This window comes from Dermacentor silvarum, chromosome 1 (assembly GCF_013339745.2).
Source record: "Dermacentor silvarum isolate Dsil-2018 chromosome 1, BIME_Dsil_1.4, whole genome shotgun sequence".
Classification (NCBI taxonomy): Eukaryota; Metazoa; Arthropoda; class Arachnida; order Ixodida; family Ixodidae; genus Dermacentor; species Dermacentor silvarum.
Genome location: NC_051154.1, coordinates 181,916,928 through 181,938,921, shown reverse-complemented (window position 1 = coordinate 181,938,921; position 21,994 = coordinate 181,916,928). Strand labels below are relative to the sequence as shown.

The window sequence follows — 21,994 nt, the reverse complement described above, 5'->3', positions numbered from 1 at the left end:
CGCTTATGCTGAAAGTGGACTGATTGTCCGCGCTTTCCGTGGAGCTACCGAATGACTGTGAAAGCCTTTTGGCTGTTTAAAGGTGTATAAGCTTTCGATGCCAGGCGCCGAATTATACACAAAGAACGCGCTCGTCCGGAACCAGAAAAGTCGCAAGCATTATGCCAAGGTCGGGATTACCCTTCTACGGGTTAGTCGCGTCCTTGACAAAAAAGAAAAACCGGGGAGTGACAAGTCTTTTAATGACGGGCGGTCGTTCTTATCGTGATCACATGACGACTTGCGCCAACGTACGCGCTTTGTCGGGAAGCTGTGATAGTTCATTATATAGAAATGGTATTTATTTTTTCCGCAAGGTAAACTTACGTCATCGGGGCAGATTTAAAAATGTAAAGGTCACGAGTCAGGCAGTGGTACATAGGTGAAATGAACGCCCGAGAAAGATGGATTGTAGTGGCTTCTTGAAAGCGCTGATAACGTTGCAGTTTAAACCCAATAGAACTTCATACACAGTATTTTTACCAACGTTTAAGAGAAGGCTACTCAGTCGTGATATTATAAAGTATAATTTTAGCAGAGATACTCTGACATGACTTCAACATGTCTGACATGACTTCAACATACAATAAAGGGCTCTCTAATTTCCACCGTGACTTAACCTAGGTACGTTGGTGTACTTCATGTAATAATCCCAGTCAGCCTACTCACATATACCGCATTACTAATCACATCTACCATGGCCTCGGCTACATCCCAAAAGCAATTGTCTACCTCATCTCATTGCTAAAGATTCGGAGGCGTATGACAGGCCAAATTTGAATATGATGCCTGTATGGAATTAGCATGGAACCTTCAGTGATATAAAACGTATGCGTTACACTCGAGTCTGTCCAGAAATGGGCAGTAACATTAATTACTCTGATTATTCATTTATCATCAGTGTTAATAACAAAAAAGCATGCTGAGTTCTATCGCTAGGTTTGCGTCGTGAAGTCATCTGATCGCACAAGTTCTACAATCTAACGCTCTAATATTCATCATCAAGAGCTCGGCGCTTGTCATCACGTATAAGCTAAAAAGCAGCCTGGCCTTCAGAACGTATAGTCAGCGTCCAAAGCTTCGCACGCCTGAAGCTGGAAAAAATATATATTTCTACGCTGAGGCACGCATCGTGGCATTGATTTACAGCGTATCCTGGTCTAGAGTAAACAAAAGTTTGCAGACTTTTACTGGCTGTGGGCGTAGCGCGTTCAAAATGAATTATTCGCAGAATATCGGCCGTGTAAACTTTGGACGGTGACTGTGCCATTGAACACCTGTATTTTCTTTATTCAGCTCACATTTTTAATGAATGGTCTTCCAGCCAACGTCATGCAATGCTTACACCTGGTTAAATTTTCAGGACAGCCATCTCGGCATGTTGTATTAAATATAAGAAGTGAACTGCTATGTAGTACGTCAGTATTATCACAAATGAGGTGTAATAAATTGTAAACAAATAAAGGATAATAACATTGCCTGAAATTTTACTCAAATCTCAGGACTACTTCAAAATTTCGCCTGTTCGTATGTGTACCTCAATATGCTTTCTAGGAAACTGAAAGGGTGAAAATCAAGTGTGAAATCGACATGTCCTGTGGCACCATGGCAGAAAAGAAAGGTTTGGCTTAGTAGGACCATGTGAAAGGTTCAGCTGCCATTGTGCTACTCACACACAAGGAACGACACTTTGTATTTATTTATAGGCAGTAGACAAATGAAAATGATGCTCAGTGCACGCTGGAGTGATCATGACAAAACGACCGTACCGGTATGAGTCATAAACGATTATAATAAAGGACATTTCTGCAAACCGTCACGGTCCTTTCTCATGTTTCTTCAATTATTCAAACATGTTAAATTTAGGGTAGGAGAATATTTGCACATAATTACTAAAGAATTGCACCAGTAATATATCATGGTGCTGTGACTGATTCAGCAATAGAGTTAGTCAAGAACACAACAGCAGAATGCTATATGGCAACTTCGGTATTTATAGCTGAAAACAGGGTCTTCTTGCACAACTTTGTGGGCATAATTCAAAAGGGTGTGGTCTGTGATTGTAGTCGTTCTCTAGTTTTACACGACAGGGCTAATTAACACGTCCCAGAGTCTTTTCGCATAATTCCAATACTCCTCTTGCGTAAGTTGTGGTAAAAGGGTAAAAGAATATGAAGACTTTAGTAATTCTAGAATTTTGTGAAGGTATATGGGAATGGTTTAAAATGATAGGACACGTGCGCTGCATATTGAGGGTAGAATGTTATGTATCGAGGTACTGGTTGTACTAAGCAAACATACTTGTGCAATAATTCGGATATCCTTCATTTGCACTGAAGGTCAGGTATACGCAAAAATTCTGCTTTGATATAATGCAAATACACTCAGTCAATAGCTTCAACTGTATTCCTTTGTAAAAATACTAGTCTGGGGCTGCAGCCAACGTTTCTACTTCTGTGTCTTTAATTGCACACTTGGCGCTATTTATTTTGTGGCACGTTCCAAGCCGCACAAGAGTTGCACAAAACACGCCTTCCCAAGACGTAGCTGAAAAGGCGAAATATTTCTTAGTAATGTCTTCATAAATATTCACCTTAGGAAAGAAATGTACTTTCAAAACATGTTACCTGCGTTTATTTTCCAAAATACAATTACCTAAAGTGCAAAAGATGTTTGAAAACACGTTGCATGTTCTCGAAACCAGCCAGCTATTTTTTAGGAAGACTTGGTACAGTAGAAAGAAACTAAAAACAACCGTAACCAAATGTCCTGCATTTCGGAATATGCCATGGGTGGAAAACTGCGAAACTAAGCAGCGACAAAGTGATAAGAAGAAGCGCGCACAGCTGGCTTCGAAACTGCGAAATCACGATCCTGGTTATCAGTGAGCTTGATCTGGGGCGCTCAACACGCTCAGTACCGCTTCGAAGCGCTGCTGTTGGCGAAAACTAGTTCATATATGTACCACAGTAAATTCCGCGACCTTGTTATGAAAACTGCGATTTGGACGACTTCTTTGCCATTTCAACGATTGCTGCTGCAACTAGATGAAAGCTGATTCATTGAAGTTGATAAATCCCAGGAATACGTCAGTCAATGCAATAGGTTCATCGCAAATGCTTTTCACTGGCCAAAAAAAGCCTCCAAAATTTGGCTTTTCAATAGACTCCCATAATTGAAACTTCGCCCGCAATTTGGAACAGTTTTCTGCCGTATGTAATGGTACCACTTGCATGTTATTTCGGGCTAAGTGCCAAGAGCCCTATTTCCATGGGAATATTTTAAAACATGGCTTCTATGATTAGTTATTTGGAAAAAAAAAACGACGCTCTCCCGTAGAAACGCGTATGTTTTTAGAGGCGGCCGCTAGAGGCGCTGTTCGGCGATGTTCCAAATCCTGGTAATGTATAACAATTTAACGCTTTAATTTCAAAATCTTTTTTTAGGCCCATGGTAACTACTGTATGCTACATACTGGGGCGGATTCACAAAAACGTTTCACGCTATAACTTTTCGCAGAAGAGTGTCAGCCAATCGTGGTGCAGCACTACGATCGAAAGCTTTGTGAATTCGGCCCCTGGTGCTTTGTTACTTTGTTTTAGATCTTGTTTGGTTTGGGTATCACTTTATAAATCTTACTTTGAAAAAGTTTTAATGCGTGTATACATGCTCCCGCTATAATCCTATCCTCCTCGAGCGGAATATGGACGCGTGTGTGATAATGAATGAAAGGCTGCTCCAGTGACTGAATCGTCCTGGTTCTGTTTTCAAGAAGGCTAAATGTGCGTGCGATGAGGCGAAATTTAGTCGCGGTGTTACGCAGGCTAATAACCAAAGTGGCCATGCAGCAAAAAACATATACGTACCGCCGCAAATTACAGAGGCTTCAAGCGTTGAGTTGTACGAACAATGCTGAAAATGTGTTGCTATAAAAAAGTTTACCGCATGGCCTGCATATTGGTTCTTGGTTCACTAAAGTCATGTTATCTATTGATGGTCTAGTCGTATGCACGCGTCATATGCAACAGTTGTCGCCTTGCGTCACCTTGAATCACCTGTTAACAATAGATTCTCGAACTTAGTGTGTCTGAGTGGTTTTGGTTCCCACATTCTTTGGTGCGAGATATCATTTGTAGTTGATTCATGATCTGTCCCGTTGGCGAATTTATTGTAAGGATAAGACCGTGCCGCATGCAGTTGGGCCTTTTCTCTGTGCTCTATTATGCCTGCCATTTTCAAGCTTAGTACATTAAATAAAATAATCAAAACAATGCAGCATTTACACCACAGAACATTCTTTTGAACAGCACAAATTTTTCATGTGCCAAGAAAATGACAACGTAAGGGTGTGTAAATGGTGTGATGCAACCCAAAAAGCGTTTAGCATTTAACGAGAGTGCAGCAATCAGCTGCTCAATATGGTATTTGACCATTTTTTCCCCGAATCTCTACACCACGCCGCCACACACGTCGCACTGCGGGAGAAGACGAATACTGTCGAAAATGTTTACTTCCTATTGAGAATGCTTATTGTAACCAAAAAAATATTGCCGACTTTTTTCTAGGGCAGCGGGGCTTGAAAGAAAGTGCTAAGATCCAAAGACAAAGAGTTGATAGACTGTCACTATCCGCTTCAAAAGCACAAAGCCAATTTCTAAGGTTATGACTGTTATTTGACCGACTAGGGGGGTGGGACGGTTTTTTGGCGAGAAAACAAAAGTAGTAGCCCTGGCATTGTCCGATAAATGACCATACTCTGACAGTCCACGTCTCGGCCGCACGAGAGTGGAGCCACGTGTGCAACTTTCAACAAAAAACGACTACAGCGCAAAAGCTTGTAATACTCGCCTTCGCGCACTACCGTTAAATGTGCGCAGTTTAATGATAGGAAAAGAAAGATGAAGTAGCACTGTGCTTTTGATCACCTCGGAAGGGGACTACTTCCAAGAACGCCGAACGCAGATGACTCTACCTACTGCAAAATGTTTAGGTGTTTCCGTCGAACGAGACAGTGAACTTATGTTAATGTATGAGACGCTGCCCAAAACAAACAGGAAGAAAACAACAAGAGACGGAAACGAGCGCACACTACCTAATACCACCATTTTTGGGCACTTGTACTTAGGATTCACTTTTAAAGCAACGGCTTGCGCGAGAGAATATATCCATTTTCCTACATGGAATCGACCCACACCCGAAATTCTCTTTCTGCGTGCTGATATGCGCCATCCAATAGAAAACCGGATTACAACATGTCTATGCCACCGTATCCGCAGTGGCAGACACCAAGCTTCTTTTGTAAACGACACGCTGTGCCCCATTTGCTCGAACAAATTATCGGCACTCAGTCGCAAGAAGACAGAACTGCGCCTGTATTCGAAACTTGTATGTGTATTGCGCCTGGCTTGAGCGTAATAAGTAATAATAATATTAACTACAATAATATTAACAATAAGGTCAATTTCGCCCGACAGGCGAATCACTGATTGCGACAGAAATTTATTAGACAGGTGTGCAAACTAAGGTTAGTCGTTTTATCAGCTGCATAAACGGCTGTAAACATTCGCTTACTAACTAAATTAACCTGCACGTTGTCACGCGCGCACAATCACAAACGAGCACATCTCTCGATAAGCGCGGACACTCGCTGTCAAAACGCTGGCGTGGGGGAGAGTGGCAGCAACAGCGAGCGAATTTCCATCGTGCTACTTCTAGCATCAACGCTAACTAATTGCGCCGAGAATACACCGCGCACGAAGGCATCAGGGGCACTTTAATAAAAGCTATTCCAAACTGCTTCTATTCTATTTTTGCAATCAGGCCTCCATGATTGCCCAACTTGTATTTCACGCAACGTAAAAGAAAAATATTAGCGTAGCTTGCACGGGAGGCTCAATGCTACAGAGAAAGCTAAGCTGATGGGCACCTAGCTTGGCATGGCTTTTGGACTAGGCTAAGCACTACCGAGTCATTCCAGCATTTTCCGGAATTTATTGATCATTATCGATTAGCTGCTGGTTGACTATCGATTGTCTATCGATGTAAGACTAAGCTTAAGTAGTCCCAACATGCTTAGCTAGACTTAACAAGGCTCAGCTTCGCCAGTCACAAAGGTATGTGTCATTTTGCTTGGACCCTTTCTGCACTACCGCCAGGATCGGCCCACAATTTCATTCCGCAGGTTACGGACTAACGCTCGGCTTAAACAGCTCCGCTCTTAAAAAACCTCTCACTCACTCTTATATGACGTGTGCACACTAATTATGCACGTGAGACCGAACAACAGAAAAATATTATTTTTCGATTCGATGCCTTTTTACCATCAGCCATCCGCATTGGTCAAAAGTTTCGGGCGGCGTCCACTTCGCCTTGTCTGTCACCTGACGTCCCAAAACCGTGAAAAATCACTGCGTCAAGGTGGCTTGTACGCATTAAAGATGCATTATTACGCCGAACAAAACTTAAATTTCTTTTTAATAGCCGGACTGCCCCGTTCCGACATCAATAGAAGGTGGGTACCCGCCGATCACTCTGGCACTGGCTAGTCGGAGCTGCCGTGGAGAATGGATTTATTTGGCTATATTAAAATTTTGCGTGACATTATATGGTTGTCGAGTCCTTTGAGCACGAAAACGACATCGCTATGTCAAATTTTCTTCACTGAAGATTCGTTTTAGCTGCATTGTTACGTTGCCGTTGCACGCCGACGCGATTTTATAGCAGACACCGAAAGCTAAGTAAGAAGAAGCAGGGCAAACGCAGACGCCGGCAACACCCTGCTCATCAGGTTATCTACTTTCACTGCGCTAGCCCGGCCCCACGTTCCCCCTCCACTTCTGCGTGCTCATCGCCCTTGGTCAGCCAATCAGGTAAGAAATATATGGTAAGTTAGGCAATGCTATTCCTTTTGAAAGCAAACAACATGCAGTGACCTACTATAAAATAGGAGAGCGTTTCAATAGCCTTCTCAAACACGCTGCGAGTCACCGCCACGATGCTTTCGTTGGCGGTTACGTAAATTGGACATCAGGTGATTCGAAGGAAAACAGATTGGATAGTTTTACGTTATAGGGTCCCAGCCATCGGCCCGCCTAGACTTTGTACCCAGCGCAGATCGCTTTCTAGATCTGGGGCCGCGCGGCCGCGCTCAGCGCGCCATACGAAGCCGCCACGGGAGTAAAACGTCCCCCACTTTCCCTGCGGCCTTGCGCGCGATGGAAGACGGAGCGCTTTTTCCACGCCTTCCTCCCTTGCGCACGCGAGACTGAGCAACCATTCTTTGCTCACCCTTTCATGCTTTCACTTTACACATACCATACGGCGCGCAGCCACGATGTTATCGCACTTGGGACATTATACGAAACATCACGTCGTCGACGACGGCGGAAATGTGCCTGGAGGGTCCATATATTGCATCGCAATAAAATTATGTGGATCCGACTCAGTGTGGTAAGCAGAGTAAGCGAAGCTTTCTCTGCTGTTGCTTTGACTGACGATATTACGCGGTGATCTTACAGTGAATGTTTAATTTCTTCAGCATTTAGTGCAACGCGAGAGTGGTGAGTTGATGTTCTGCGTGCACCTGTTTGTCCGTGTATACACACAATACACAGTGAGACGTGCTTGCTGAGGCATTGTTTGTGCGCCGTTTTATAACCTTCGAGATTGAGCCACCAGGCTTCTAAGATGAATCTGGCATGCTTCCACTCGCACCGGCAACATACGGCATCCGGCCGCGATGTTATCGCAGTCGGACTTCACACGGAACATCGCTGCGATAGCGAAGGCGACGCGGATGACGTCGGCGTAAATGCGCCTGGAGTGTACATATAACTGCTTTCACAATAATAAAAAAAAGTTGTGTACGGGAAATACCGCTGCCATAACTAGAAGCTTGTTTCCCCACAGTACGACTGAGCTGTGGAAAACAAACGCATTGTATGTTTTTCTTCGTATTTCCAAGCGATTTGTGCGACTGCATTTAAAAGCCCCGAATCAGGTTAGTCATGTCCGAACGATCGTCAGACCAGTGTTTTGTTGCGCTACGAGGACATTGTGAAAGTCACCTTACGAGAGGAAATATTCGTGACAAAGCGGGGCTCCGAGAAGTATTCTCAAGAGATTACCAATTTGCTCAGCTAAGCAATCGTGTGGCTCACAGCAGGCCCTACAACAATTGACCCGGTGTAGTTCAGCGGTTGCGGCTCCACTTTCTCAAACCTTCACACCTTACCTTCGCGCATAACGTGCGAGATTTGTGTACACTGAACACGCACACATGATTTTAGCTATACTTCCAAACTGATAAAAGAAATCACGCAGAAACTCCTCTGGGAGTTGCCTAAGTATGCACAAGCATTGTGCCGCTTGCTAATCCCCACGCTGCCCGGGTCATCATCAATGTTATGAAAATTGATCGCGACAGCATAAAGCCTTATAAACCATCATCGGTCGTTATCAACCTTATCGAACACGGTCCGACCCTCACGAAATATTATCGGTCCTTATCAACCTAGATGTCCAGCTAAGCTGTTACAAAAACACCACTACAATTGCTGAGTGAGCATGCAATGTTTATTCATGGTTCGGATGCTTGTTTTGCACTTGTTCTTTATTGAAACGTGTGCTGTTCTGTGTATGTATGGGTGATCTGAATGAATGTATGCGCTGCTCGCTTCACTTCATGAGCGCTTGTAGCCTCTGCCTTACGTGGTTATGAGCCATTGCATTCGTCTACGTGACGGACGGCCAAATTTCTCATTTGGTAGGCATAGAAATGCTTAATCATTTAAAACTAAAACGGGATGGTTTATTAAACGAGACGAAGCTGCTGATTTTCGCTGTAACACGGGGACTATCTTTTACTCTTTATTTCGTTCCGTCACGCGCACTATAGATCATGAGTTTTTCTTTTCATTTGTTTTTACACTGATAATATTCAAACCTTCGCATTGTCAGCACATTGCACTAAACACACGTAACACACGTAACAAGTAAACACCTAACAAGTAACACGTAAACACACGTAACAAGTGCTCTATTTGGCGATGTCTTTTGTGTCAAAAATTTGCCTAATAAAATCTGCCTAAGCACCTTATCTTTCTAAATACCAAAGAAACACTTTACCATGCACCGAAACTTGGAAAAAGGGGGGCGCGCAACCAGGCTTCGCGCTTCGATGGCACTTCATAAAGCCATTTGGCCCGCTCCTTCTTGCAGAATCTAATACCATCATCTTTCCTTATACGTCATGGAGCAAATATGCATCACAAGCTGCACATTCGTGTCCATTTTTGACATGGTCCGCAAGCTCTTTCCCATCAATTCAACGGCGGACGAATCTTTTGCCCTGTAGAGATGCTTTGCCACATAGTAGCCAAACAAAAGCGCCCCAGGAAAAAAGTCAGCCAGCGGATTAAAACCAAACTGGGACCTACATATATAGAGAGACCTAAAGTATGTGCCACTAGAGTGCAATTAGCGGATGAGTTTTTACTGTGCTGCAAACTACATTTTAAAAATCACCCCATGCATTTCAATGGGTCTACAAAAGTGCCCCAGGAAAAAAATCCAGCCAGTGGAATTAGACTACACTCGACATATACCGCGAGACGTTGTCGGGATTTAGTGCCTAAAGTGCAAATCGCGAAAACGAGCCATTGCTCAGTAATCGATTTTTAAAAAATGCTTCCCATAGAGTTACGCCACCGCATCGCCCCAGGGTCGGCTTTGCCGCAGTAGTCGATGTCCCAGATTGCTGGACTTGTTACATTCGCTTTTTTCCCCTGTTTTTGCACTGATGAGATCGCTTTATAAACACTTTTCCAGCCCTCCCTCCCGGCAAAGGGGAGCCAGAGTGTCGCTGACGCATTCGCAGGAGGTCTTATAATGGACAAACTACATCAGCTGCAGTCATGTGGGGAACGTACCTGCGAGCGAGCTCCCGCGTGGCTTCCAAGCCGATGAGACCGTCCCTGCCGAGAGACTGGACGATTGGCTTGGAACCGAAGAAGGCAGCATGCAGGGACGCGGTCGTATGCCGCTTTGCGAAAAAACCTGAAGCCAGACAGAGTTCACGATTAAGAACCTGGATATTTAAAAAAAAATCATCTGCGCAGTTTAAAGCACGTGAAAACAGAAGGGCATTCAGTTTATTTTCTTTGTTTGCCTTGTTCTATGTGTTACTACGGCAATCCTAATACTCCACACATGCTATCTACACATGATCATGTTTGCCATAGGAAAGCAGGAGGGTCAGATACTCACTTTCCCGCTTCTGAGACCCCGTTCTACTTATCGTCGTCGGAAAAGCAAACGCGATCGAGGGTGCTTCACATCCCCGCCTTGTACCTGAGCGCTTCTCGCTAAAAGTTTCAAGGCCGGCTTGTGCATATAAGGTGCACGTCAGTACCCATTGTTTATCTACAGCAGTACCTACAGTAAGAGGAAAGCTGAAATGCCTCGGCCAGTTCTACAATATTTTGCACTTAATCAAGTCTTGCAGCTCCCGCACTACTCGCTGATTATTCACACCGATGGATTTGTTATGCCTGCATCGTCATCCGTAGGCACTTGGAGCGTGTCAATAAAGACCAATCTCGCAAAAGTTCGTTCACAGGGCATCTGCCACAGCTACTGAGCTGACTGCACTGCTTTTAAAACAGCCTGTCATCGGGAGTGGGTGATCTTCAGTTTCACACAGGCCGCTATTCAATCCTTGAAGTGATCGCGCCTGCAAAAACACATAATTAGAGACATGAACTGGCCTATAGTATGAGCCATTGTTGCACTTAAATGGCGCACGTCCACTGTGGCATAGTCAGTAACGTTACCATGCTCTTGTGTAACTCTCGTTTTAGTTATTAAGTGGTGCTTGCATCGTAGCCCGTGGTGTGACACAGAGCGACACTGCAGGCCCCACATGTAATTTCGACCCGAACTTGCTTCTACGTGCCACGTAGTCTCGTTAGGCGCGGCCGAACGTGCCTACATCACCTTCGTTTGAATGTAGCTTACACGAATGACTTATAGAAAAATAAGCTATTCTGCGCGCTCATGTGGCCCACTGCCAGCGTAGATGAGAACTTGGAACATGTGATTTGCATATGTAGACGCTCTGCAACCTCTATAAGTGCCTTTGTGGTGGCGCCGATGCGCCTACGACGATTGAAGCGCGCGTTAATGCAGCGCGAGTGGAGCGAGCCGTAGCCTAAGCCAGGTATAACTACTGCTGTTTGTATCTCGACGTGGCAACATGTTGCTTCTCCGACACCCCAGCCACTTTGAGCATTATTCACAACATGCGCCTTCAGCTTAGTGACGTAGCCAACAATTTTTTGAGGGCGGTGGGGGGGTCTCGTATTTGGCTAGGGGGAGGGGGAGCGCCTGGCGGGTGTTGTCCCACGTTATTTAATGTCAGGTACCCGTCGAGTCCGAGGGTCACCTCCTGTCCCGTCTGAACGACGGCGCGCTCATTTGCGTTGGATTGCGTCCTACTGGTGGATGCGTTTTCACGATCGCAAGCGTGGCTTCATTATCCCGCAAACCTAGTACACGGAAATGTAGGGGGCCGACACTTGCCCGGTGTAGCAAGTACCCGTCCCCGGCTGTATTTCAATTATGCTACACTTCAATTACTACACAGCTCAATGGTCGCCGCTGTAGCTAAATTGTCGGAACGCCCAAACGACGTGCAGAAATTATGGTTTCTAAATTCGCCGTTGTCTTCTTGACTTTTCTCCCAGCTCCAATCTCTTTCCCTTAGTTATAAGCACGAATACTTCAATAGCTTTGCTAAATCTAACCACTCTTTCCGTAACGCTTCCTGCACTATCCGCGAAACTATGTATCTGCACAGCACTCAGTTCGGGGTATTCATTTTCGACGAAATAACTGCTTCACCACAAAAATTCTGTGGCGATTTAGTGCTAAATACGAGGGAAATGCGTTAGCATTATAATTCATATATATATATATATATATATATATATATATATATAGCAAGCAACTGAACTTAGCAAGACATTTTTTTTGTCCCCCAGTATAAGCCTCGCACGGATAAACAAAGATGATTAGTGTCCGTTTTCTCTGAACTATTCACACTAGTACACGTAACGATCAGGCACCAAGTAAACAAGCCCGTCACAATCATAATTTACAACCAAATTTACTTTTGAGTGCATTTCCCAGCTTTCAATAACGCTTCAACTGGGGCTAGTTGGAATGACGTCGTTCTCTTTACTGCACTGTATTTTTCACGCAACGGACAATAAAAATGAGACGGACAAACATGTGCGCAAACCTCGTGCCAACAAAAAGAGCAGCTACTGAGCATGAGCTAGCTTGTGGCACATGTCAAAATAAATGCGCAAGTGAGCGAGTCATGTTCTGCAAATGCTGTAACCTATAGCGAAACGTGGTATTCTCTACTTACCGTCGTTCAGCAAAGCTCTCTCGGTGTCTTCGATTCCGCGGACGACACTCAGACTGGCTCTTCCAGCGATGTCTAAATCATCCTTGGAGATTTTTGGCACAGCTACTCTTCGTCCAATCACAGTCACGGGTCTACTTATAGGACCTGAGCGGAAAGAAACATGCGCCCTTAGCTGGGAACTCTCAGTTATAGTGAGGGAAAACGGTTTTTTAGTTGTTTCTTTCGTCAGTTGTTTGTTGCTTAACAGCCTTGAGTGGTTACAGGCAGTTCAAATGTCCATCAAGAAGCAGTGGCTAGACGCCGGCCATTGCACGGCGCTGTAAAAAGCCCGCGCGTAATTCGGTGTTCCCGTTAAACCCATTCCGCCGAAACAAATCCATAGAAACAAATGAAAGTTATCTCTTAACATGAATCCATCATGTTCCCTTCCAATCCAACGAGATTATGTCATGCTCTAGATTTCATTCAAATAAATTACCACTGATAGAATAAGGAAATTGTTAACTGAAAATGAATATTAAAGTAAAATAAACTACCAGCTATCAACGCCTACAAGACACTAAGACAGCCATAAGAAATGATAAAGAACAGGAGCGAATCAAAAAATCTTTCTCAAATGCGCAATAATCAGTTGGTTCAGTGCGCTAAGGTGTAACAGAAAAAAATTGAAAAGCCGAAATCGTTTTGCGAATCCCGGAGTTTCTTGAGGCTCTGCATGTGATGATCATGGGCGAAATACCATTGCTAAAAGCAAATCGCCAGTCTTCGCGCAGGATCATTCTCCGAGATCTCCTCCTTTTGCACAAATAAGCAAAGGTAGTTATACTCAGAGTATGTATTTTTCTAATGTTATGAAGCTGTAAGCTGTACTATAGTACCACCATTTATTATCATTCAATTTTTTATTGAATGCGGCAAGGAAAAGTGCCCGTGATAAACGTCGTAGCAGCCATTTCAAAAACTATGCTCTTGTCTAGCGTATTGAACAGCGCCCTAACAGTTTCGCAAGAAAAAAAGATAGACAAGTTTTAGCCGTGCTATGGAAAAGTATGCCGTTAGCACTGCTACAATAATCACTGGTAAACAACATTGAGGAGATAGAAGAAAAAGTACAAATGTATCTTGCTGCGGTTTTTGATTGATTTCATGTTAATAAATTAAACCACCAAGAATAAATAAAGAATTTTGCGTTACCGGTTATAAAACGTCAACAGTGATGGTATCACTTAGTCCATTAATCAATGTTCACTTGAACGCACTGAATCCTATTCTTATCTTGGTGTTATTCTTGACAGCCATTTACGTTGGCAATGCCATACACAAAATGTTTGCTCTTAGCTAGCATCTTGCCGGCACGGCAACATTTTCAAACATTCTTCGCATTTTTTTTTTGTCCATTGTCATCAGTTATATTGCATTGAGTCTTAAGGATAGACTTCGACGACGTAACTTGAACCTCTTCGACGTCTAAAAAAACAGGCCATCCGTACGATAAACGTTTCCCAGCGAAATTAAATTAGGAAGCCCATTTTTCTGAAAGTGCAAATATTGCCGTTCGACGATCTACGTGAATTAAATATGGTCAAATGTTTTAAAAACTTGGTAAAAATCAACTATCAGTAACATGTCTCAATATTTTGCATTCCAGCTCGTCTAACACGGCATAAAAGTGCTGGCAACATTAATATACGTCTCCCCTCCCTCCCCCACCCCCCCCACACACACACTAGATATATATAAGAGCACATACTGGTTATATTTATCAGTATAAAACTGTGGAACACCGTATCAGTTGAAATAAAACCAAGCAAAATATATCACACTGGTGAAAAAAAGCACTGTTTTCAGTAATTTTCAGCGCAATCAGTCTGAAATGCTCATTTTATGTGCACACCTATTTGTCTGTGTATGTATTTGAATGTCTACTTTTTTCGTTCTATTAGTTCTATAAGACATTAATATGTGTTCTGTGTTTTTTTTCTCTTTAAAATGAAGTAGTAATTGAGAGCGACATTTCGTTTGCTAATTAACTGCTCTCCATCACTGTTATGATGTAAAATTTTGTGTATTTTATTCCCGAGCCTCTCTTTGTTGTTATTTGTGCACATACACTATTTATTAACTTATATTACTGCCAATTGCAGTTTTGTAAATGGCATCATTATTAGCCATTGGCTATTGAGTTGTACACAGTGTGCAAATATTTGTATTCAATTTGTAAAACAATTTTAAAAATTCACTGGGTCTCTTATATTGTCCCTAAGACGACTTGAAGGCGAAAGCCCAACTGCCTATGATCATGGGTTCGACTCCCATCAAAGGTCGTGGGTGCGCGTGCCTTAATCAACTCTATCTTAATTACCACAAAAGGCCGAGGGTTCGACTCCGACCAAAGGTCGAGAGTTCGTAGCCTATTTGCACCCTTCGTGTCGTCGACGCGTTTTCGGTCAAGGTCGACTGACTGACGAGACATATAAGGCTCTTGCGTTAACAAAAAAAATAGACAATAAGCGTCAGCCCCGCTTTGGCAAATAATTTTCGTGCAGCATGCAAGTCCAGTTATGGCCAGACAAAGAACTAACCGGTTCGGCTTATCCACTGCGTGTTCAACACAGGGTAGTGTGATCTGACTTTCATAAATTCGTAATGTCTAACAACTTTACTCGCAATGCTCAATAAAAGCACTGGGAGTAATGTTAACGGATTAAAATCAGATATCTTAAGTCGTCACTGTCAGCTTCTCTCTACAGTTACACTGACACTACTGTCAATGAGACAGGTGTGAACTATTGTTTCAAGTTAAAGCTTCTGTAACTTAATCGGAAAAAGTAAAAGGCAAAAGTTATTTAATTTTAATTCAACAAATCCAGATAAATGTAAAATAGTATACAATGATCAGTACTGAAAAAAATGACCTCTATTTTCGTATACTTTACGGGCACATCCCTGCGGATCAGCCTGTTATACGCTGAATTTTAGTGTGTTAGATGTGTCATCACTTTAAACTGCTCCCAGCTTACTGAGCGTATGACTATAGAGCTGCTGCTGGACCGTGTGGAAATGCTGGAACTCCCAAACCATTGAAGTTGAAAGCGATAGTCCTGCTAAGGAGATCTAGAGTTCTGGGGACGCAACGCACCCCGAATTTCACGGTTCACAGTCAATTCTGGTCATTTGCACAGTAGATTACAAACATGCTTAATAAAAAATAGTGTACATGCCAGTTGCTATAGGAGGATCATGATATCGCGGGCGAAAGGCAGATTGTTCAAAAATCCGTGTATAGTTTGTCTTACTCACTCTGTCCCGATGCCGCTGGCGTGTCGAGAGGGCAGCAGACGTGGATGCCCTCACCGCAACTAGAGCTTGCGATGTCCTCGATCGCGTTGAACTGGAACACGCAGTGGCTCAGGGCTTGACAGACGCCCGGCTGACCAGACGCCGTCTGGCAGTCTGAGTTGGGGCGCCCGGCCGCGGCTACCTGTCTCTGGCTCGGCTGGCCTTGGGCGCGGGACTGGTTGCGGGACTGGTTGCGGGACTGACCGCGGTTGGCACCTTGTCCTGCACCGCATCAAACACAACAATGCCACGTTCGGTGCACGAAAGGGTTTGAACTTATCGGTATTCACCGGGATCCAGCGCACGAGAACATGAAGGTAACAGCGGAAAGAGAAAGAAGAGAGCTCGGCCACGAGTGGGACTTGCATTTTTTTTACGAAATGGCCAAGCACTTAGCTTCCTTCGAAGAAAGTCATATCTAAGGGAGGAGCTATGATGCTGCGAGAGGCTTGGAATGTGACCAGAAGTTTTCTAAACTAGCGGCCGAGAAAGCACTAGTTAGGAGAGCTTGGGCAACGTACTATGTCCTGTAGATACCGAGCCAGGACTCTTGTTCAGGGTCCTGCCTTGGTGAATACAACTCGCGCTTGTTCTCCAGGGCTATCTTTATTGTGTGAAAGGGTAGACTTCGGCTCATAAAACCTATCTGCTTTTTTTGCTCACCATGTTTATTCGAGGAGACAGATAAAAGCTACAGCCTACATAGCTCGTGGCAATTCAGTCCGCGACGATGTCTGAAGGCATGATGGTACATCGAGATGAGCATACCTCTCCTGCGTTGCGCCCAGCTCGGATCAGCCAGGAGAAGCAGGGCCAGGACACCGGTCAAGAGAAGAGTCCGCATCTTTGTGCCTGCAGAAAGCGGGACAGCAGGCGCGCTCAGACGCCCCAACGACACTACACCGGTCGCTTTGGCAGCCAGCAGTCCCGGCGACAGATGCCGTACACTTCCGATGGAAGTAGGCGGAATCCTCAGGTTTCACCCGATAAGCATGCAGCATGCACGTCTTCCGCGCGACACAGCGGGCGCGGCACGCTCCACCGGCGCTGATACCAGCGCGCTCTTCCGCAATGCAGCACAGCTTCAGGGTCAACGGCGTAACGCCGCCAGGGACACGTGCGTGGCGGCAGATGCCAGCCGTTCACGCGGATGCCTTTTTACAGGAAAGCGACACGGATATAAGCGAACCACTCGTTCGGGGGAGCTCCCTCAAGGTCTTATCGCACCAACACGTGAAGCCAAAGTTGCCTCGAAACTTTCTCTCCTTGTCTCTCCTTCTCCTCGTTTGTCTTCCATCTTTCTTAACGGCGCTAACTGCTGATACCAAGTGGCCAGAGACGGAACCGAACATCTTTACAGGATCCGCCTACCAAAAATAGTTGTGGAAGTATCATTTGTTGGTGCTCGTCTACTATGTGCTGTTCATCTAATATTAAATACGTGAATCATACCGGAATTTTTGGAAGTCAGGGTTATTTTATACGAATGGACTCACCTAATCGCGTGAAATACAGAAAACTGTTTGTTCCTTATAACAAGCAGCCCAATATCCAGCCTAATCAATTACCAGCCGCTGATTAGAAGACACAATTTCGAACTTCAACAACTTCGCGAGGTTTTCTGATGGAGAGTAAAGTTGTAGATTTTTTTTGTTTATTGCGAACAGGCATTCACAAGCCTCCAACGCGAATCGTTTTTTTCTTTTCACATGAACTGAACCAAACATAACAATTTTGCAGTGTAGTGATTCCGATGCATCTCCTACCGAGGTGTATGGAAGTCACGAGACTTGCAGGGGGACTTGATCTACGAGAAATTTTGTCACATAACAGTTACCACAACATGTGTTGGTGCTGCTCCAGGAATCCCACTGGCTCGAATGCTTTGTTCAACAAGCGAGCTGGTCGAGTTCAGCTATAACAATTCATCTTCCGTCATGCCGAGCTCTAAGGTCGAGTATCCACACTCGAACTAAAAAAAAAAAAGACTTAAAACTTCAATAATGTCGAGGATATCCTGATTCGCGCACATATGTCTAGATATTATCAGTGCAGTATAGTAGCTTGGTAGTCGTCGCGATCGACAAAGTTGGTGAGACGCCGCTCAAGAGTCCTCAATCTTCCATTTCTTGTGCCGTTCTCCGGATCTTGATTACGTCAGGCAGTGGGAAACCCTTATTGCGGTTCTTTCGGTGGCATAATTTCTGTCACGCGATCGTTTTGTCTGTTTTTGTCGCCCCCTCAAACGAAATCGCCGCGATGGAGCACATTATGTCCATACTTTTCTGTGTGTCCGCCTCGTAAAGAACATGTAATAGAGCCGAGCAGGTGGTGTGGCATGTCTAACATATTATGCTCTGGAAACTCCCCAGAATGCCGCAAAATACCGGCCGGCCACGTGTCTCCGTACTTTCTTCCTTTCTTTCTGCCTGTAAACCGGTAGGGTTAAAAGCAAGAAAGTTTGCTTCGGGTTGTATTTTTTTTACATACAGTATTGGCTTCCTATTCCCGTCTCCGGTTTCACCGAGTGTGCTCTAAAAGATGACGTGGTATGCTGGCCAGATCAGCAAATTGTTGACTGAGGCAAATAATATAAATGAAAATAATAATGGAGGACCTAGCAAATAGGCAGAGGCATGTAGTTTCCGAGAAACGGGGGCTCGAGGGACCACCACTAAGTCAAGCGTTAATAGCAACACGCGTAACGATAACGAAATATTCATTCTTTGACTACGCATTCTGAATTATCCAATTTGGTTGCACTCGATAATCGACGCATTAACATAGCATCACAAAAACGTTTGCTGCAATTCTTGTGGGTCCCTTGATTATACGGTTGTCTGCAGCTCACAAGCTTTGGAGACGCTTCTCAACGTATGGCACTGTGCCATGGAGATTGTGGGGCCAATGTTGGCTTCCACCCGCCGTGGTGTCGTGGTTCTCAGGCTGTGGCTGTGTAAATGTTGCACCGTTCGATGGCTATCTTAACGGCCTCATCAAGTACCATCGGTAGATTACACGTGCAAGTATTTTTGTCGGATGGTTGTCTTATTCGTTCGCGCCCTTTGTTTTTATTCATGAGAAGCTTGCAGAAACCTCTCTAGCCGAATGTAAAAGAAAAAAATATCACTAATCTCTTCATATTAGATAGACAATATTTGCAAAAAGTTCACGACGCGCTCAGTTACAAAACACGCAAGCAGTTAAACCAATGAATTCTCCTAATTTCCTCGAGCTTATACATCGAAATACTGCACATGTTATCAGGGGAAGTTACATCCTGCAGACATGGCATTGCTTCTAACGCGTAGCGGAACCGCAGCTGTGCTTTAGGAGAGGTCCTTTTTTTTTTCAAAGTTATGAAATTTTTGTGTCCTTGGAAAGTGAAAATCAATGAGCAAATACACATCCTTCGGAGGCCTGGCTGTAAACATCATGTTTATTACTTGTCTTGGTATTCCTTTCTAGCGGCGCTTACTGAATGTTCAGGAAAGCGTGACACTTGGTTCTGTTCTAAGGAGCAAGCAGCCTGAAACCTTCGGTGAGAACTCTCTGCTTTGGGCTCATCTGATTCTATGCAAAAGCTATCTCTCTAGTGACCTCTCTGCCCTTCATGTATTATTTTTTCTGTCTCTTTCTAGTATAAATTGAGGCACAGTTTTTGTCGCTGTATACTGCAATAAAGCTTCTGAAAAGGTTATGCTAATCACTCGTAATTATATGTATCCTTTTTTTTTCTTTCTTTAAGCAATGATTCTGTGCAAAGCGAGGTACTTAAGTTAAACTGAAAGTTTATTCCATAAAGTGTCTACATTATTATGCATAGCGTCTTATTATGCTTCGTGCGTTGCGGGACAGAACCTTCGCACTTAAACTTACTGGACGTACGACAAAACGAGGTCCACAAGGTATGCGCGTAATGGCGTCAGCGCACGGTGAAGAAACTTCAGTACGTTTCACATTTGTATGCTGTATAACCTGATACAGCATATGGCACATGTGCACTACGAGGCGATAATTTTAAGTTTTCTGGAATTTTTAAATATCGCTGGTTGCACACAACATTCTAGTCCTAGTCCTTGAGCTGGATTATTTAGAGACGCATACATTACTTCCATGAGAAATCGAAACACATATTCAACTAATTAAAAAATCAATAATTAACTAGGCAGTTAATTATTTTATGGCACATATTGCAATTTACGAATTGTAGCCCGAGAGTTTTCAAGGCAAATCCACTCTAAATAAATTTCCAGAATTACGCCAGTTTGTAGATATGCGCCATCAAACACCGCGTAAAAAACCACTGTTGTTCCACTTAGTTTTTAACATACAACTGTACATTGTCTGGGCCCCGGGACACGTGTCCCTGGCGGGTAATGAAGCGGCTAACGCTGCTGCCCGAGATCACATTCTCCGGGCTATCCCACCGGGTTCACGAGCACCGGCAGACCAACATGATAGCGTCCCGAAAAGATACTCCGATATCCTGAGTCATTACAGACTGGGCAGGAGGATCTACCCACCCCCGCATCCCAAGCTAACAAGAGAAGAGGCAGTGATCTTCCGCAAACTACAGACCGGCACATTCCCGCATGGCACCCTGCTACACGCCATGTATCCTACGAGCTATACTCACAAATGCGCCTTCTGCTCTGCGCCCAATACCCTCTACCACATGGTATGGGAATGTCAACAAAACCCATCGACACCACCCATCACCGGACCAACCGTCGAGCAGTGGGAGGCCCAGCTGACAAGCCCGAGCCCTAAAGACCAGCATCGCCTGGTGAGCAGGGCCAAGATATCGGCTCAGGCCCACGGCATCCTGGACTAGGGACGCCGCCCACCTCGGACGATTTTATCGTCTGCCCATTTCCCTAAATAAAGTTTATTCCTCCTCCTTTAACATAACTCTCTTTTATGCACTGAAGCACAAAAGTAACTGGATCGCCAATGTATTTCGTCCCACACTTTGAGAAATAATATCTCGAAATTGGTGTCATCCTGTAGATTCATTTCCCCGGCTACAATTCGTAAATGGCAATGTGGGCCATAATGTAAATAATTAATAAGTTAATTAGTGCATTCTTGTTGATTAGTATAATATGTGTTTTGATTTGTAGGGCTTGTAATGTCCGCCTCTTCGAATAATCCAATGCAAGTACAATAATTATGATGTCTACCACAGGCGATTTTTAAAAATTCTGGAAAACTTAAAAAGAATCACCCCGTACATTATTTTAGCTTCTGGCTGTCCAAGCGGCGTCACTGCTCTCTCTGAAAACACAGGAGACCTCGATATCCGCCGCGGTGGCTCAGTTAGCTAAGTTGTGCTGCTGAGCACAAGGTCGTGGGATCGAATCCCGGCTGCGGCGGCCGCATTTTGATGGAGGCGAAATGCAAAAACGCCTGTGTGCTTGCGTTGTAGTGCACATTAAAGAACCCCATGTGGTCAAAATTATTCCGGAATCCTCCACTACGGCGTGCCTCATAATCAGAACTGGTTTTGGCACGTAAAACCCAGAAAGAAGATGAACATGAGACCTCGATTTTAAAATATAGCGAAAATAACTTACTAAAGGCCAAAAGCTGATAGTGAAACATTTAATGACACATTGGCATCGCGTTCCACGAAAATGTTTATCTTTGCATCTTCTGAGTGTAAGATAAGATAAGCTTGAAGATCTGAATTTGTACCCAAAAATGTTAAAGGTTTTGCACTATGAGGCAAACACGTGCGAAATTACAGATGACCTACAATTATTTCTGGCAACACCTCCGCCTGGCGTGATGGGTTCATGAGGCTCGTCCAATAGAACCCTTTCTCCTACTTTACTACCATTTACTCTCCCATCACAATAAATTGAAAAATTACAGATTGCAATGAGTCAGACTTCAATTACTGGTCTGCCGTTTAAAAGCGATCTTTTACGTTCTTGTTATATGTTTGCCTCCCGGCGCTCATTCGTGCTGGTATATCAAAGTACAGCCTTGACTGGCCGGTGTCATCGAAACTGGCTCCGCAAAAAGAAATTGGCAAAAATAGCCCTCGTTTCTTTTTGAGTCGGAGACACCACACTGGCTATCGGATACCCACCCTGTCACAGGAACAGAGTGTTCACATCAAACATGCAATTTCTTGTCGGCGCCGCTCCTTACACATTACGACACATGGCCTCC

General features: G+C 44.2%; 1 protein-coding gene across 3 annotated transcripts in view; it reads right to left on the bottom strand.

The window, feature by feature from the left end:
* Positions 1 to 21,994, bottom strand: part of LOC119436490 (chorion peroxidase-like) — a 70,893-nt gene that overhangs the window by 48,522 nt on the left and 377 nt on the right. The window contains exons 2-5 of one of the 3 annotated variants that reach the window (XM_049658138.1): positions 16,580 to 16,663; positions 15,773 to 16,033; positions 12,473 to 12,616; positions 9,969 to 10,095 (exon numbers count right to left, since the gene is read on the bottom strand). In XM_049658138.1, coding sequence (XP_049514095.1) covers positions 9,969 to 10,095; positions 12,473 to 12,616; positions 15,773 to 16,033; positions 16,580 to 16,655 — 608 coding nt within the window. In that variant the 5' untranslated portion in view covers positions 16,656 to 16,663. The remainder of the gene's footprint in view (positions 1 to 9,968; positions 10,096 to 12,472; positions 12,617 to 15,772; positions 16,034 to 16,579; positions 16,664 to 21,994) is intronic. The other 2 variants (XM_049658139.1, XM_049658140.1) reach the window with 2 other exon arrangements.